Source organism: Oncorhynchus keta, chromosome 35 (assembly GCF_023373465.1).
Source record: "Oncorhynchus keta strain PuntledgeMale-10-30-2019 chromosome 35, Oket_V2, whole genome shotgun sequence".
In the NCBI taxonomy this organism is placed as follows: Eukaryota; Metazoa; Chordata; class Actinopteri; order Salmoniformes; family Salmonidae; genus Oncorhynchus; species Oncorhynchus keta.
In genome coordinates, this window is record NC_068455.1 from 11,751,538 (window position 1) to 11,770,761 (window position 19,224).

The 19,224-nt window shown below is 45.2% G+C and overlaps 2 protein-coding genes across 2 annotated transcripts in view; one reads left to right on the forward strand and one right to left on the reverse strand.

Annotated features, from left to right (window-relative positions):
* The window catches only part of LOC127915632 (intersectin-2-like), a 49,532-nt gene extending 46,826 nt beyond the window's left edge, over positions 1-2,706 (reverse strand). The window contains exon 1 of the mRNA XM_052495855.1: positions 2,446-2,706. The gene's annotated coding sequence lies outside the window, so the exon portion shown is untranslated. The remainder of the gene's footprint in view (positions 1-2,445) is intronic.
* A 4,719-nt stretch (positions 2,707-7,425) lies between these two features.
* On the forward strand, positions 7,426-19,045 carry gcfc2 (GC-rich sequence DNA-binding factor 2). The gene is made up of 18 exons (XM_035763263.2): positions 7,426-7,804; positions 8,250-8,345; positions 8,437-8,595; positions 8,959-9,201; positions 9,517-9,620; positions 9,831-9,958; positions 10,134-10,317; positions 10,469-10,592; positions 10,751-10,814; positions 12,176-12,270; positions 12,541-12,740; positions 12,840-12,984; positions 15,109-15,230; positions 16,072-16,148; positions 16,452-16,518; positions 18,281-18,427; positions 18,596-18,729; positions 18,830-19,045. The coding sequence occupies exons 1-18, from the start codon at positions 7,468-7,470 to the stop codon at positions 18,945-18,947; spliced, it is 2,544 nt and encodes an 847-aa protein (XP_035619156.2). The 5' UTR covers positions 7,426-7,467; the 3' UTR covers positions 18,948-19,045.
* Positions 19,046-19,224: the final 179 nt, after the last annotated feature.

The following is a 19,224-nucleotide window of genomic DNA, read 5'->3' on the forward strand; positions in this document are numbered from 1 at the left end:
TATCCCTGTCCCCATCACAGCTCTGTTTATCCCTGTCCCCATCACAGCTCTGTTTATCCCTGTCCCCATCACAGCTCTGTTTATCCCTGTCCCCCATCACAGCTCTGTTTATCCCTGTCCCCCATCACAGCTCTGTTTATCCATGTCCCCTATCACAGCTCTGTTTATCCCTGTCCCCTATCACAGCTCTGTTTATCCCTGTCCCCATCACAGCTCTGTTTATCCCTGTCCCCATCACAGCTCTGTTTATCCCTGTCCCCATCACAGCTCTGTTTATCCCTGTCCCCATCACAGCTCTGTTTATCCCTGTCCCCATCACAGCTCTGTTTATCCCTGTCCCCATCACAGCTCTGTTTATCCCTGTCCCCTAACACAGCTCTGTTTATCCATGTCCCCATCACAACTCTGTTTATCCCCATCACAGCTCTGTTTATCCATGTCCCCTGTCACAACTCTGTTTATCCATGTCCCCATCACAGCTCTGTTTATCCATGTCCCCATCACAGCTCTGTTTATCCATGTCCCCATCACAGCTCTGTTTATCCATGTCCCCATCACAGCTCTGTTTATCCCTGTCCCCATCACAGCTCTGTTTATCCCTGTCCCCATCACAGCTCTGTTTATCCCTGTCCCCATCACAGCTCTGTTTATCCCTGTCCCAGCTGTTTATCCCTGTCCCCATCACAGCTCTGTTTATCCCTGTCCCAGCTGTTTATCCCTGTCCCCATCACAGCTCTGTTTATCCCTGTCCCCATCCCAGCTCTGTTTATCCCTGTCCCCATCCCAGCTCTGTTTATCCCTGTCCCCGTCACATCTCTGTTTATCCCTGTCCCCATCACAGCTCTGTTTATCCCTGTCCCCATCACAGCTCTGTTTATCCCTGTCCCCATCACAGCTCTGTTTACCCCTGTCCCCATCACAGCTCTGTTTATCCCTGTCCCCATCACAGCTCTGTTTATCCCCGTCCCCATCACAACTCTGTTTATCCCATCACAGCTCTGTTTATCCATGTCCCCTGTCACAACTCTGTTTATCCATGTCCCCATCACAGCTCTGTTTATCCATGTCCCCATCACAGCTCTGTTTATCCATGTCCCCATCACAGCTCTGTTTATCCCTGTCCCCATCACAGCTCTGTTTATCCCTGTCCCCATCACAGCTCTGTTTATCCCTGTCCCCATCACAGCTCTGTTTATCCCTGTCCCCATCACAGCTCTGTTTATCCCTGTCCCCATCACAGCTCTGTTTATCCCTGTCCCCATCACAGCTCTGTTTATCCCTGTCCCCATCACAGCTCTGTTTATCCCTGTCCCAGCTGTTTATCCCTGTCCCCATCACAGCTCTGTTTATCCCTGTCCCCATCACAGCTCTGTTTATCCCTGTCCCCATCCCAGCTCTGTTTATCCCTGTCCCCATCACAGCTCTGTTTATCCCTGTCCTCATCACAGCTCTGTTTATCACCAATCCTCACTAGCTCTGTTGTTGATCCCTATTCGATGGCCCTCAAGTTATGGAAAACAAAGCAAGTTGTGTGCATTGCAGTCTGAGTGTTAAATAATCCACCATGAGTTCAACCTTCACCACCTGCTATGTACAGGTGAGTCTGGGTCATTCAGCGCTACCCAAATGAATGCAGGCCTAATAGAAGATAACATCTAATACCATGTCCACTCCACTATCAACAACAGCAGCCTGTCTGGGGGATGGGATGTTACATCTGTGTACAAACACATCACCGAGGTTTGCTGACATAAAACAAAAAGTAAACAGGCACGATGCTTTATATGGTATGATCTTTATACCGTTTGGAATGACCAGATGATAATGATTGAAATGGCTGTGAAGCCCCTGGGTATGTAGATCCACAGGCCAACACCAGACAGACACAAAACAACCGTTCAAGTGGAGGATAAAACGGTTTAGTTTATTTACAATGTAGGCTAACAGTGTCAATAGTATCGTGTTGTACTGCTGCTATCAAATCTAGAACTGACACCTCGCTGGCTACTGTGGAAGTCTCTGATCACTTGTCTCAAGCAAGAGACACACATTTGCAACCTGCTCAACGTGTTTGGTTTGAGTTTTGTGCATGAGATACGGTTTTAAACACAACAGGCTAATTATTGGCTATCTGGATAGCAATGTCTGCTTTGTCATTTTAGCTATCTTTTAGTTCTAACAACTTCAAACAAGTTCCTGTGAGGAAGGCACACTTATCAGTGTTGATTTTTTTTAAACTATCCCATGTTTCAAGTGCATCAAAATAAATCCCTAGTCATGGATAATACAACTATTACGTAGCTAAGTACATTCAATCAATATTTTATTTAAGTAAGGGCAACAGCTCCTTGTAAGGAAGGGCAGTAAGCTCAACGTTTTCGCAAGCAATATCTTCCCAACAAAAATAACATGGGCTCGTTGGGAAAGGCGGTTTGGGGTCCTTACCTCTCATCAACTTTATCTTATTTTCTGTCCGCAGTAAAAAATCTAAATAGCCCCGACAAGGTCTCCCTGGCGTTATGTAGCCTTCTCGTAATGGTAGAATTGTGTAATTCCGAGAGTAATGTGTAGTTTAATAAACCGGACCGGTTGCTGACAGCTTGATCACATTGACAACATGGATGACGGGCGGGTCGCCGGTGCGCGGCGGAGTTTGACTGGGAGGAGGGGAGCGCGCATGGAGTTCTCCAGCTGATTCGACAATCATCTTCTTCGGTATTGTAGCGATCGCACATTTGTTTGTGCATGCAACCACCTACTGTGCGGGAGTGAGTGGTCGATCACGTTACATTTGTTGATACAAACATTTAAAAGGAATCATCATTTAAAATTGTAGCAACAATTACACCTTGTTACTCTTCTGCAGTAAAACCGTGTACACCCAAGTACTTTTTTAATTGAACCTTTATTTAACTAGGCAAGTCAGTTAAGATCAAATACTTATTTACAATGACTGCCTACCCCAGCCCAACCCGGACGAAACAAGACCAATTGTGCGCTGCCCTATGGGACTCCCAATCACAGCCAGATGTGATGTTGCCTGGATTTGAACCAGCTACTTCTCTGCAGCTGTCAACACAACATCTATTCTTTGCATTCCATTTATGCGGTACAGGTGATAACCATGGAAATTAATGCTAAGAAGCCAAACTTACTGGAGCACAAATTTGTATCTCCTATGTATTGGCCTAGGACTACAACTCACCCCCTATCATCCTCTGCTCAGCATATGGCATCTTCTGTTCAACTCTGACAACCTCAAACTGTCTCTATTGCACAGGGAACTTCTGATCCCCAGCAACATATCCCCCCGATATGACACATTTGTTTGTCCCATGCCCTCCTGCACAATTCTCACATCTCGGAATCTCCATCCTATACACTGCTGCATCATGACCATAATGACCACTGCTGCATCATGACCATAATGACCACTGCTGCATCATGACCATAATGACCACTGCTGCATCATGACCATAATGACCACTGCTGCATCATGACCATAATGACCACTGCTGCATCATGACCATAATGACCACTGCTGCATCATGACCATAATGACCACTGCTGCATCATGACCATAATGACCACTGCTGCATCATGACCATAATGACCACTGCTGCATCATGACCATAATGACCACTGCTGCATCATGACCATAATGACCACTGCTGCATCATGACCATAATGACCACTGCTGCATCATGACCATAATGACCACTGCTGCATCATGACCATAAGCTTGGCATCTAAAACACCTTAGTGGGTTTGGCACAAAAGCTCTCAAGGGATAACTGACATATACTAACATGACATTGCCAGTTAAAGACTCCGCTTCAAAACTCAAAAGGACAGACCGTGTCTTCTCAGTTTCACCACGCTCGCCACCAGGCCTGTGTCGCACCAAACAACGGGCGTCACAGACCCAGGGAATCCTCTATTTCAGTTGCTCCACCTCAACACTTAACGCCACCCCCCAAAAAATCGCTCCTTTTAAAAGGTGCCCTGCTCCGGAGAGTAAAGCAAGTCACAGGTCTTGTCCCAAGTAAAGTCACAGGTCTTGTCCCAAGTAAAGTCACAGGTCTTGTCCCAAGACGTGTGATGCGAAGCACCTGCTCCCTCTGGGTGGAAGAAACGTGGGAAATGATCACAAGTCCAAATCAAGCAACCTTCACTGATTTAACAGTAAACTATTTATTTTCCACCCAGCCTGAGACTAAATGTGGGTCAGCCAAAAGGCAGAGATTCACTTTCTCCAAAAATGTCACTCTCACTGGGCCAGAATCATTCTTTGCATGACCATCGGGGTGAGGCTCGGACTCTGAGGTCTCCACCACACCTGCCACCACAGTTATTATTTAACTTCACTCTCGTCAGGTTCAATTTCTGAGCCATCAGAGACAGCAGAGTACGGTTTGTAGTACTTGGTGCCATTCTTGCTCAACACATCTTCCGTCCTGCACTGGGCTCTTCTTCTTCCTCCTCGCTGTCCATAACCACGTCTATCTGTTCACCACACTCATGCCTCACCTTCATCCATGCCTCACCTTCATCCATGCCTCACCTTCATCCATGCCCTACCTTCATCCACTGTATTGTTTGCAGAAAAGACCCACCTTCTGTTCCCTATTAACCCAATTTACTAGTCTGGCTATCGCTGGCCTGGCCATGCCCGCAAAATGTGCCACAGTCGTCAGCCAGGTCTCCTCCTCGTCATCCATCTTGGGACATGTCACATCCTTCCACCCCTGATCTAAGGTCAGTTTTGCGGTCAGTTATTGGTCGTATACCCCTCCTAAGACATAGCATGCATCAACTAATGGTTAGGGTGCCACATCATCAACTGCACCGTTGGGCATCTGATTGCTATATTGCTGTGTTCAAATTAACTGGGAACTCTGAAATCTCCAACTTCTGACTTTAGTATGTTCAATACAACGGGGAACTCAGGAGAAAAAAGCTAGTTCCGACTGGGGAAAAATAGTTTTGAATGGTCATCCAACTCAGAATTCCAAGTCGGAAACTCGGGCATCTTTCTAGAGCTCTGAGTTTCCGACCTCAAGATCACTGGCATCATGATTTGACCTTTAAACCCCCCTGATGATGAAGCTGATGAATTCAGAATAAGTGGGAAACTTTATGCATTTCCGTCTTCTGTGACCTCTTTCGTCATCTATCCAAGATATTAGCCCAGCACATGATATGTTTCTGAAATTCGCAAGACATTAACTAATCACACAATAATAATAATAATAACACAAAAAGGACAAATGTTGACATAATATTCAGTGGAAGCATGACACACCCATTTGTGTACACTGAGCTAAAACCATATTTTCAGTTCGCATTTGGTAAACTATGACAGAAGGTTAGATAGACTGAGACGGTCTATTTGTTCCCCAAAGACAATTCAATTCAATTTTGTGTGATTAGGAAACATGGCATAGTAATTTAATAGGATCTCTGTGGTTGTACTGCCAGAGGGTAAGCTGATCCCACGGACATACTGACTTCCCAAGCCAGCCGCACACACCCAGCCACATGGCTCAGCGCACCCCTGGAAGTTGCCCCATCAGTTCTTTGATACATTTTAAATTCTACTGCCTAAAGAAGTCTTGCACTTGCATCACAAATCACCTAGCAACTGCACCAGGCGCCATGTTGGAAGACCAGAGTTGGTCTGGTGGACTGGCCAATCAGCTGTTGTCGAAAGAATTGATGCGGTAGCCTTCCAACTTCCCTCTATGGACGGGTTGGTTGTTTAGCAACAAATCCGACTGGTGCGCAACTATGGCGTAAACTATATTTCATCCCCAACGTTTATTGAATACAAAGTTGCATAATGAGCACTTGACTCTCAAATACATCTTTACAGTTGTTGATTAGCTCACAAATATGTTGCCCTATTATCATCAGTTGTGTTTATTCATGGACATCAAGGGAAGCCAGGCCCCCCTCCCCCAAACAAACATTAAATTATTTATCTTTCGTGTCTTTGTGTTTCATAATTTTCCTTCAATTCACACAGGAGAAAGCATCAGAGCGAGTAAAACAGCGCCCCTCTGTCTCGCTACGTGTAGGCCATCTACAGTGGAGCAAATAGTATTTCGTCAGCCACCAATTGTGCAAGTTCTCCCACTTACAAAGATGAGAGACGCCTGTAATTTTCATCATAGGTACACTTCAACTATGACAGACAAAATGAGAAAAAAATCCAGAAAATCACATTGTAGGATTTTTTATGAATGTATTTGCAAATTATGGTGGAAAATAAGTATTTGTGTGTACAATGTGATTCTCTGGAATTTTTTTTCTCATTTTGTCTGTCATAGTTGAGGTGTACCTATGATGAAAATTTAAGTGGGGGGTGCAGGGCTGTTGACCGGGGTAGGGGTAGCCAGGTGGAAAGCATGGCCAGCTGTATAAAAATGCTTATTGAAATTCTAAATTTTTCGTAGGTTTATGAGTGGTGACAGTGTTTCCTAGCCCAGAACTTTTTTGGAGTTTGTGCTACAGGATGCAAATTTCTGTTTGAAAAAGATAGCCTTTGCTTTCCTAACTGCCTGTGTATATTGGTTCCTAATTTCCCTGAAGTTGCTTATCGCGGGAGCTACTCGACGGCTAAGGGAGTATGCCACAGGAGGTTTTTGTGCTGGTCAAGGGCAGTCAGTTCTGGAGTGAACCAAGGGCTATATCTGTTCCTGGTTCTACATGGGGCATGAATGGGGCATGCTTATCTAAGATGGTGTAAATGTAAATGTGTGAGTTTGTCACTTTCATGAGGTTGGAGTGTTCAAATACTTAAGACATTGGCTCAAGTTGAGGTTGTGCCTTTAGATTTTTTTTTTAATGAACTACTAAGGAATAATGTTTAACATCTTGTGAGCAAACATTCCATATTTGTAGCTGGCAGTAAATCGCCAACCTTGGCTTTATACATGTTGAAACAACACACTTTAGATGGAAGTATGCACCCTTTCAGTTTGTTTGCCAATACATAGAAGTAGTACAATAAGAAAATTGAATAGGCCTACTTCAAAATGGAGATGGCCTCAATGGCGCTGCCCATGCTCTCACAAATGCCATGATGGATCAGATTCAATGATGCGATGTCTATCTAAGTCTATGGGTATTCCTCTTGTTGGATCAGCTAAAAAGGAGGACTTGGAAACAATAATAAGAAAATACTGTTACTGTTTTTGACTTCTATAGTGTTTTTATTCAATGAATCACAAAATACTGTAACTATCACATAATACTATAATTTCAGAAATTGGTAAAATATTGATATAATTAAGACGCCGTTATTGTGACCGTGAACGCACCCCACCCGAGTCCCCGACACTGACTAACTACATGACCCAAAATGCATTTCGAGAGGATTGCCGACAGATTTACTTCTTCTCAAATGTATTTCCGACTTACCGTATTACGATTTATTTACACGGCGATCACCTTGTCCTGAAAATGTTCAACAAGAAACCGCGAAGAAACTTCAGGCAAAGGAAAGGAAAATCGAGCGATGAAGATGAAGATGAACAGAAGAGCGGAGAGGATGATGGAAGTAAAATAAAAGCTACCGCTTCTAACATAAAGCCCGTTAAGTTGCCGCAGAATCGGGGGATCTCATGCAGTTCCAAGCGGGAGGCGAAGTCACCCAAGTCGGACTCGAGTGGTGCTGAAGACGCGGTAGAATATGGTACTAGTGGGCCGTTCGTTGGCACTAGACCGCCTGACAGTAAAGAGGACAAGGATGGACGGAAGAAGAAAGGAAACGTCCTCAGCTTCTCTAATGAGAAAGAAGGTACGCGTTTGACCTGTTTTTGTTATGTAAACTCACAGTCCACAGACGTATTTCAAACGTCACTAACTGACAGTAAGGTGGGGGTCATTGTGTCCTTAATTTGTACTGTCTGAAAAGTGAAAACACAGGACTGGTGGCGGCGGCAGCAATATGGGACATTAATTGAATATCCCATGTATGAATTTCCTATCCTTCACCTGGCTAGTTCTCTAGTTCAGGTGGAGGAGAGGGGTGAATCTCAATTGTATTTCCTTGATTCAATGCATTGTTGCTTCTTGAGGAATCAAGGAAGTACAATTTATATTCACCCAAGGTTTCAATGACATGTTTGACAAGGATATGAAGCCATTTGAGATGTACGGTGAACCCAATGTCTTGATTTAGAGAGACAGTCAGTTGTGTTATTAATAACAGTTTTCTCTCTCTCTCTCTTCCCATTTTGAAGGATCTGAGTTCAAACTAAAGAAATCATCAGATAAAGCTGTGGTCTTCCAAGCCAGGAGAAAGGAGGCTTCCTCTGCAAAGACCTCCCGGCCTACTGGTGAGCACAACGTTGCCATTTTAATGCTGTAAAAACACCACTGTTAAGGCTCGATGATTGATCAGTCTAACCATGTCTGTTTTGACCCCAGCCAGGAAAGATGTGACTGTGGTCGTGTCCCAGAAAGAAAGGTCCGGAGAACTGTCATCAGAGAGTGACGGAGAGGGAGGCGCCAAGTCATCCACATCCAGCTCTGTCTCCTCCATGTCCTCCACATCCTCCAAGTCCTCCACTCAGAAACACAAACCAGGTCAGCCTCACAGAGCTCGGGCTCCAAAGAAAAGGCTATAATGTATCCAATGCCAAAAATGTGCACCGACAATCAGCCAAATGCTGGTGAAAATTCTGAGTGGCTAGTAATAATTATATATATATATATATTTTTTTTTTTTTTTTTTTTTTTAAATCAGTCAGCCACACTGGCTGGTACACACAAAAGTTAGTTTCAGGACATGGACAAAATCAAATAGCTCCGAAGAATGAGTTTGTCTTAACCAGCCTGTAGCTACAACGGCCCCTTGCAGGGTAAGATGATCCACCACTGGTCTACACAGAGACAGGCAGATAGGCAGCATTCTGAAGAGACATCCTGTGTGTCTGTGTGTGTGTGTAGTGGTGATCCCAGATGCAAGAAGGATCCAGGCGGCCAGAAGGCAGCGTCAGGCGGCCAGAGCCCAGAAAGACTATATCTCCCTGGGGAGAGACGGGGAGAGCTCCCCCCGGACCCCAGACCAGGACCTGGAGGAACGCACTGACGAAGATTATGATGACGATGATGAGCCAGACGACCATGAACGCAGGATTGACTTTGCCCCGCGGTCCAAAACCATCAGGGAGAGGATAGCAGAGAAGATGGGTGAGAGGAGGGAGTTGAGAGAATGGAAGATCTATTGTTTTGTGGTCCTGAGCAACAGTTTATTTTTTGTTTGTTTTTAGTAATAAATAATAAACAGGCAGTTAATAATCAAACCCCATAATGATGTATCTAATGCTTGGAGACGGTGTAATGAGTTGTAGATGAGCTTATCACACCTCCTTTGACTGAATGCTGAAATGTGTTCTCTTTGTTTTTAGTCCTTGTTGTGTTTATACTTGAGGAAGTGACAGTCTGTCTTTCTCTCGGTATTTCCTTGTATGGCTCTGTCGCTCCATCCCTGCCTGTTCGGTACAGGAGGTAGTGGTGCCAGTGAGTCTGACGACCAGGAGAGTGAGGACAACAACCTCTGGGAGGAGCAACAGATTGGAAAGGGAGTCAAGAGACACCCTGGGGAGCAGGTAATATACTCACCCCTCTGTCTCACCACACATACCCACACACTTCCAGTTTCATTCCACCCCTCTGTCTCACACACACACACACACACACACACACACACACACACACACACACACACACACACACACACACACACACACACACACACACACACACACTCTGTTTCATTCCACCTCCTAACTCTAACTCCTAACTGTCTGTCCCCCTAGAGTCCATCAGGCAGTGAGGGCAGTGGCTCTGTGAGGAGCAGTAGTAGTAGACGGAAACAGAGAGTCAACATCCCAGAGTGTCTGCCTCTCATCTCGCTCAGCGTGGTGAAGAAGAGGATCACTGGGAAGTCAGTTCATTCATCCTTCCATTGCATCCTCAATACAATATACCTCATGTACTCTAGCTGCAAAATAATGTTTGTCTAGTAAATCAAAGCTCCACCTTTTCTCCATTTCTCTTCTCTTCTCTCCCCTTCATCCTCCCACCATACATCTCCTTCTTTCTCTCCTTCCCCTCTCCAGACTGTGTGATCTGAGGGAGGTCCACAGGGCTCATGAGGCAGACCTGAGGAGGATGGAAGTGGACATGGACAGTTCTAGAACCTCTCTGGAGAACCTGGAGAGTGGTTCCTCCGACCGCCAGCTTCAGTTCTACCGGGACACCAACACCTACATTCAGAACCTGGTGGAATGTCTCAGAGAGAAGGTCAGCGGAATTCCGGAAGTGTCTGTTGGCATGTTCTGGTCTTTAAAATGACAAACAGAAGCACTGTGAAATATGTGAAAGTTTGTGATTGAGACAATGTTAATGAGGGGTGATAGTAACAGTGATTGACTGATTAATTGATAATCTCTAGGTGGTAGAGATCAACAGTGTGGAGGTGGACATGCACACTCTTCTGTCTGACCAGGCGGAGGTACTGTTGTCAAGGAGACGAGAGGCTATACGGCAGGAGTCATCTTGCCTCCAGCAGCTCAGCTGTGAGTGTCTCTGTTTGTGTACTGTGAGTGTGGTCCTAGTCAGTGGAAAGGCAGAATGTTAACTGTAGTACTCCTCCTCCCACTCTCTTCATCTGTTTATTAGTTCTAGTTGGGTGAATTTCTAGACTTACTATCACTCTCTCTCTCTCTCACTCTAGATGCCACTGATCCACAGAGGGAAGGAGACCCCGGGGAAAGTGGGAATGAAGAAACAAATAAAAGGTGAGTGAGAACTCTGTTTAGTACTAACACATCGCTTTAGCTTTAACCAGTCACGATGTTACGCGCTCACATCCACCACTGTGTCAATGTTACGCGCTCACATCCACCACTGTCAATGTTACGCGCTCACTTCCACCACTGTGTCAATGTTACGCGCTCACATCCACCACTGTCAATGTTCCACCACTGTGTCAATGCGCGCTCACATCCACCACTGTGTCAATGTTACGCGCTCACTTCCACCACTGTGTCAATGTTACACGCTCACTTCCACCACTGTGTCAATGTTACAGTCTCACTTCCACCACTGTGTCAATGTTACAGTCTCACTTCCACCACTGTGTCAATGTTACAGTCTCACTTCCACCACTGTGTCAATGTTACTCACTCTCACTTCCACCACTGTGTCAATGTTAGTCTCACTTCCACCACTGTGTCAATGTTAGTCTCACTTCCACCACTGTGTCAATGTTACAGTCTCACTTCCACCACTGTCAATGTTACGCGCTCACTTCCACCACTGTGTCAATGTTACGCGCTCACTTCCACCACTGTGTCAATGTTACGCGCTCACTTCCACCACTGTGTCAATGTTACGCGCTCACTTCCACCACTGTGTCAATGTTACGCGCTCACTTCCACCACTGTGTCAATGTTACGCGCTCACTTCCACCACTGTGTCAATGTTACGCGCTCACTTCCACCACTGTGTCAATGTTACGCGCTCACTTCCACCACTGTGTCAATGTTACGCGCTCACTTCCACCACTGTGTCAATGTTACGCGCTCACTTCCACCACTCAATGTTACGCGCTCACTTCCACCACTCAATGTTACGCGCTCACTTCCACCACTGTGTCAATGTTACGCGCTCACATCCACCGCTGTGACAATGTTACGCGCTCACATCCACCACTGTGTCAATGTTACGCGCTCACATCCACCACTGTGTCAATGTTACGCGCTCACATCCACCACTGTGTCAATGTTACGCGCTCACATCCACCGCTGTGTCAATGTTACGCGCTCACATCCACCACTGTGTCAATGTTACGCGCTCACATCCACCACTGTGTCAATGTTACGCGCTCACATCCACCACTGTGTCAATGTTACGCGCTCACTTCCACCACTCAATGTTACGCGCTCACTTCCACCACTGTCAATGTTACTCGCTCACTTCCACCACTCAATGTTACGCGCTCACTTCCACCACTGTGTCAATGTTATGCGCTCACTTCCACCACTGTGTCAATGTTACGCGCTCACATCCACCACTGTGTCAATGTTACGCGCTCACATCCACCACTGTGTCAATGTTACGCGCTCACTTCCACCTACTGTTTGATCTGATCATCCAGTGAGTCAGGAGAGCCAGGTGAGGAAGACTATGGTAGCCTGACGGTCGACAGCGAACCTTCTCCTGAGGAAGAGGCAGAACTGCAGAGGGCGAGAGGTGAGCGTTGTAGCTGTCTTGGACGAAGACATATGTCCTCCACTTACCAAATGTGTGTTGGTGACACCTTAATTTCAGCCTAGTATTTAATTCCCAAATGGGTATCTGCAATAAAGGATTTCTGCAATATTCAAAATATATATATTTATCTATCTATCCAGCTATAGATTTGCCATCCCATTACTAAGAGTTTAGTGCTGCTCTCTATACCGTAGAATAACAGACAGCAATTACACTCTCGCATCTCTTTATCCCTCCTGTCTAATTCAGCGGAGATCCTGAGCAGGTCTCAGGATGTGTTCTGTGACGTGCAGGAGGACTTCTGGGAGGTGAAGAAGGTTCTGTCTCGCTTCAACGAGTGGAGAGTAGCCTTCTCCGAGTCCTACCACTCAGCCTACATCAGCCTCTGTCTGCCCAAACTACTCAACCCGCTTATCAGACACCAACTTTTAGGCTGGAACCCCCTACAGGTACAAAATACGTACTGGACGCCACACAGTTCATTCTTTGTGTTTTTATTTTGACGTACCTCTGTATTTGATGTCATAATAATTCTCTGTGTGTATCAGGCTGCAGGAGAGGACTTTGAGGCCCTGCCGTGGTTCTCTGCTGTAGAGACGTTCTGTCACGGCCTGGATTACCAGGAGGCAGACCACACTGACAGGAAAACACTGCCTGCAATCATAGAGAAGACTCTCCTGCCCAAGATACAAGGTCACCATACACACATACACAGTACCAGTCAAAAATGTGGACACTAATATTAGGGGTTTTTCTTTATTTTTACTATTGTCTACATTGTAGAATAACAGTGAAGACATCAAACTATGAAATAATACATGGAATCATGTAGTAACCAAAAGTGTTAAGAAAAAATATATATATATACACTGCTCAAAAAAATAAAGGGAACTCTAAAATACCACATCCTAGATCTGAATGAATGAAATATTCTTATTAAATACTTTTTTCTTTCAATAGTTGAATGTGCTGACAACAAAATCACACAAAAAGGATCAATGGAAATCAAATTTATCAACCCATGGAGGTCTGGATTTGGAGTCACACTCAAAATGAACATGGAAAACCACACTACAGGCTGATCCAACTTTGATGTAATGTCCTTAAAACAAGTCAAAATGAGGCTCAGTAGTGTGTGTGGCCTCCACGTGCCTGTATGACCTCCCTACAACGCCTGGGCATGCTCCTGGTGAGGTGGCGGATGGTCTCCTGAGGGATCTCCCAGACCTGGACTAAAGCATTCGCCAACTCCTGGACAGTCTGTGGTGGATGGAGCAAGACATGATGTCCCAGATGTGCTCAATTGGATTCAGGTCTGGGGAACGGGCGGGCCAGTCCATAGCATCAATGCCTTCCTCTTGCAGGAACTGCTGACACACTCCAGCCACATGAGGTCTAGCATTGTCTTGCATTAGGAGGAACCCAGGGCCAACCGCACCAGCATATGGGCTCACAAGGGGTCTGAGGATCTCATCTCGGTACCTAATGGCAGTCAGGCTACCTCTGGCGAGCACATGGAGGGCTGTGCGTCCCCCCAAAGAAATGTCACCCCACACCATGACTAACCCACCGCCAAACCGGTCATGCTCGAGGATGTTGCAGGCAGTAGAACGTTCTCCATGGCGTCTCCAGACTCTGTCACGTCTGTCACATGCTCAGTGTGAACCTGCTTTCATCTGTGAAGAGCACAGGGCGCCAGTGGCGAATTTTCCAATCTTGGTGTTCTCTGGCAAATGCCAAACGTCCTGCACGGTGTTGGGCTGTAAGCACAACCCCCACCTGTGGACATCGAGCCCTCATACCACCCTCATGGAGTCTGTTTCTGGCCGTTTGAGCAGACACATGCACATTTGTGGCCTGCTGGAGGTGATTTTGCAGGGCTCTGGCAGTGCTCCTCCTGCTCCTCCTTGCACAAAGGCGGAGATAGCAGTCCTGCTGCTGGGTTGTTGCCCTCCTACGGCCTCCTCCACGTCTCCTGATGTACTGGCCTGTCTCCTGGTAGCGCCTCCATGCTCTGGACGCTACGCTGACAGACACAGCAAACCTTCTTGCCACAGCTCGCATTGATGTGCCGTCGTGGATGAGCTGCACTACCTGAGCCACTTGTGTGTGTTGTAGACTCCGTGTCATGTTACCACTAGAGTGAAAGCACCGCCAGCATTCAAAAGTGACCAAAACATCAGCCAGGAAGCATAGGAACTGAGAAGTGGCCTGTGGTCACCACCTGCAGAACCACTCCTTTATTGGGGGTGTCTTGCGAATTGCTTATAATATCCACCTGTTGTCTATTCTATTTGCACAACAGCATGTGAAATTTATTGTCAATCAGTGTTGCTTCCTAAGTGGACAGTTTGATTTCACAGAAGTGTGATTGACTTGGAGTTACATTGTGTTGTTTAAGTGTTCCCTTTATTTTTTTGAGCAGTGTATATATTTTTAAATACATTATTTAAAGGAGCCACCCTTTGCCTTTGACAGACACTCTTTCAACCAGCTTCATCTGGAATGCTTTTCTAACAGTCTTGAAGGAGTTCCCACATATGCTGAGCACTTGTCTGCTTTTCCTTCGCTCTCCACTCGTTGAAGTGTGGCTTCTTTGAAGAATGTAAAATATATTTTGATTTGTTTACTACATGATTCCATATGTGTTATTTCATACTTTTGATGTCTTGACTATTATTCTACAATGTAGAACATAGTCCAAGTAAAAACCCCATACTGATGTGTAACTCACTCCCTTTATCAATGTTGTCATGAGTGGGCCTGTGACTTTACCGAGGACTGTGTCACTTTAATGTGCGTCCCTCCTCCTCACAGCTTTTGTGGAGTTGGTGTGGGACCCTCTGTCCAGCCGTCAGTCTCTGTGTCTGTCTGAGCTGTGTCACAGACTGGAGGATGACTACTCTCTGTTTGAGGGAGAGCAGAGCAAACCGGTCAAGGTAACAGTTAATATTGCATCTCCAGTGCAGCAACAACACTCCCAGCCAGTCACATATGCAACTCCCAACTGGAAACAGCCTGTCCTCCCCCTCTGTTTCCAATGCAGGTTGACGTTTTATTGTCATGAATCTTGTCCTGGAGGCAGAACTGAGCGACTTCATCTTATATAGGCCGGCTGCAGAATTGGCTATATTTTAAAATGTTGGTCATAATTTAAGGTTAGGCTTTAGGGTTAGCAGTGTGTTTAAGGTAAGGTTTATAATCAGATGTTATGACATTGTGTCTGTGCCAGCTAGTGACCACTCTGCAGAGCTGCCTCCAGAACAAGATTCATGACGAAAAACGCTAACCTGCATTTCAAACAGTATATAAAGTGTACCTTTAAAAAACAAAAATACTAATACACTGAATTCGGGAAGTATTCTGACCCCTTGACTTTTTCTACATTTTGTTATGTTACAGCCTTATTCTAAAACTGATTAAATTATTTAGTTTTTCCCCTCATCAATCTATACACATTTTACTTTTGTAGAATTATAGTGAAGACATCAAAACTAATGAAATAACACATCATGTGGTAATCAACAAAAAAAAGTGTTAAACAAATCAAAATATATTTGAAACTCTTCAAAGTAGCCAATCCTTTGGCTTTGCTTTGCGAACCACTTCCCTAGTCAAGGTTCTAGTCACAAAGAATGCCAACCAGAATGTTGACTGGCTGTAGTCACAGAATTGGAGAGAAACATTTTGAAACCTAACCTACTTCCTGTGAGTGTGTCAGAATGTAAATAGTTCCCTCTGTCCGTCCCTGTCCTGTGTTTTCATTCGATCCCCTGCCAGGCCTTTGTTGAAGCAGTGAGTGGTAGATTGAGGAGTTCCGTGGATGATGACATCTTCATCCCTCTGTACCCTAAGAAGTGAGTGAATCCACCCAGGGTTGTCTCAATGTGATTCTTTAAGTGGTTCATCTAGCTAGACCAAGGCTCTCCAACCATGTTCCTGGAGAACCACCCTCCTGTACGTTTTTTCACTCTAACCTCAGTTGTGATCAATTGATCATCCAGAATTAGAATCATGTGCTCTAAATTAGTTGGAGCGAACAGTTACAGGATGGTAACTCTCCAGGAATAGGGTTGGAGAAATTTCACACTGGAACATGTTTATACTAAGCTTGTCATAGCGTAGCTTACTTGACCATAACTGCCTGGTTGTTTTGACAGGTTTTTAGATGACAAGTTCTCTCCACAGAGGAGGTTCAGAGACCAGCAGTTCTGGACAGCTGTGAAGGTACGTAAAAACACTGTTTTAAAATAGTCTTTTTTTTCCGATGGTGTGCTTCCCATGAGTGGATGGTGTACTGTAGTGACCATGTGGCTCAGTTAGCCCATTATAACTGCAAAAGCTAACTCCCGTTCGTATAAACTGGTAGCATAGCTAACATACAGGACTCGGTGGTGGTAGCAAGTCATTTTTTAACTGCAATGCATTTGATTGCATTATCCATACAAGCATTATACTAAGATGTTTACCTCAACATAGGCTATTGTTGATATGCGTATTTCACACTAATGCAGGCAAATGTTGCTGCAGGAAAATGAGGAGATTACAATTTCTACCAATAGTTAAGAGGGAGACAGAGCTTCGTGCTGATTATTGCAGCTGCAGTGCATTCAGAATGTATTCTGACCCTTCCACATTTTATGTTACCGCCTTATTCTAAAATGAATTACATTTTTCCCCTCATTAATCAGCACACAACACCCCATACTGACAAAGCGAAAACAGGTTTCTAGAAAGATTTGCAAAATAAAACAAATTAAAAGCAAATGGCCTCCCGACTGGTGCAGCGGTCTAAGGTTCTGCATCGCAACCAGGGTTCGATCCCGGGCTTTATCACAACCTGAATGCCAAACATCACGTCTGGAGGACACCTGGCACCATCCCTACGGTGAAGCATGGTGGTGGCAGCATCATGCTGGGGGGGATGTTTTTCAGTGGCAGGTACAGGGAGACTAGTCAGCCTATAGGGAGGAGGTCAGGGACCTGGCAGTGTGGTGCCAGGACAACAACCTCTCCCTTTGTCGTGCTCAACGTGAGAAAGACAAAGGACCTGATCATGAACTACAGGAAAAGGAGGGGATGAACATGCCGCCATTCACGTCGACGAGGCTGTGGTGGAGCAGGTCAAGAGCTTCAAGGTCCTTGATGTCCACATCACCAACAAACTATCATGGTCCAAACACACCAAGACAGTCATAAAGAGGGCACAACAATGCCTTTTCCCGCTCAGGAGACTGAAAAGATTTGGCAATGGTCCCCAGATCCTCAAATAGTTATACAGCTGCACCATTGAGAGCGGTTGCATCACTGCCTGGTCCGACAACTGCTCGGCATCCGACCGTAAAGCACTACAGGGGGTATTGTGCACAGCCCATCTCTGGGACCAGGCTTCCTACCATCCAGGACCTATATACTAGGCTGCGTCAGAGGAAGACCCTAAAAATGGTCAAAGACTCCAGTCACCCTTGTCAAACTGTTCTCTCTACTACCGCACGGCAAATGGTACCGGAGCGCCAAGTCTAGGTCCAAAAGGCTCCTTAACAGCTTCTACCCCCAAGTCATAAGACTCCTGAACAATTAATCAAATGGCCACCTGGACTATTTACATTGACCCCCCCTGTTTCTACACTGCTGCTATTCGCTGTTTATTATCTATGCATAGTCACTTTACCCCTACCTACATGTACAACTGACCTCTACTAACCTGTACCCCTGCACATTGACTCGGTACCGGTATAGATAGTATACAGTCTCATTATTGCTATTTTATTTCTTTTTTATTTTCTTTTTTAATTTAATTTATTTAGTAGATCTTTTCTTAACTCTTTCTTGAACTAGATTGTTGGTTGAGGGCTTGTCAGTAAGCATTTCACAGTAAGGTTGTTTTTGGCGCATGTGACAAAATAAAATATGATTTGATTGTCTCTCTTGCTATTTCTGTAACATCCAATGCATTGCTTTTAGTGTTGTTTTGTCTCTTGTGCATCAGCTCCTAGGTAACATTGGCCAGTGGGATGGGTTGATATCTGAACATGTTCTGAAGGAGCTAATGTTGGACAAACTCCTGAACCGCTACCTGATGATGACGCTACTCAACGAGACCCACTCACATGACTCTGTCCACACATGTAAAAAGGTGTGTAGGTGAATCGCATGTGTGTCTAATGTTAATGTATTGTCTATGGAGGTTTCAAGTTGTTTGCTTGGGGAATAATTGCTCTGCTGTCTTTTGAGATGACTCCGTTTAGTGGTGTCATTTTGAAGTTTTTCTCAAATGAACTAAGATTTCCCTCTCGCTGAGCAGGTCGCGGTGTGTTTTCCGAAGTCCTGGTTTAAAGACCTGAGCTCCTGTCCCTCTCAGCTGAAGTCCTTCAGTGACCACCTCCTCCAGACTGCCCATTCAGTCTGCAAACAGCAGCCTGACCACCCCAACACACGGTAAAACTGCCTGCCTACCTCAAATGTACTTTTAGGCAGATTAATGTACCATGGTGAAGGTAGTGTTTTGATGTTAATGTATGTAATGTGGTTTCTGTAGGGCTGTGGTGAGCGACGTGCTGACTGTTTTGGGAAGCATCCAGGCCTGGGACAAGGTAGAGACGATATCGGACAAATACCATTACAAAGACCTGGTGGACACACTCAAACTGTCCTAGTGTGTCCTACTGTGTCAACCATACATCATGTAATATGTGTTGCAACTTTATTTGTATTTTTTTAATCTATAAATAAATATTTGAGATGTTTGAACAGATGTTTGGTCCAGTTCCCTTCCGAACTGTTTTATTTTTGCTTCTGGTCTTATCTCACAAGAAAAAGGTAGAGCGCTTGTAGCTTCATCCCCAGGGCTAAAAATGCATCCATCCTTTCTTGTAAAAATGTGTTGAATGGGTGTTTTTTTGTGTGTAGAGGAGAAAAAAATGTATTGTACAG

Bases quoted from the DNA above. Each gene is read 5' to 3' on its own strand.
- gcfc2 (XM_035763263.2), top strand. From the start codon at position 7,468: ATGTTCAACAAGAAACCGCGAAGAAACTTCAGGCAAAGGAAAGGAAAA. The intron at 8,596-8,958 runs GTCAGCCTCACA...GTGTGTGTGTAG, and splicing joins CACTCAGAAACACAAACCAG to TGGTGATCCCAGATGCAAGA. The intron at 12,741-12,839 runs GTACAAAATACG...TGTGTGTATCAG, and splicing joins TAGGCTGGAACCCCCTACAG to GCTGCAGGAGAGGACTTTGA.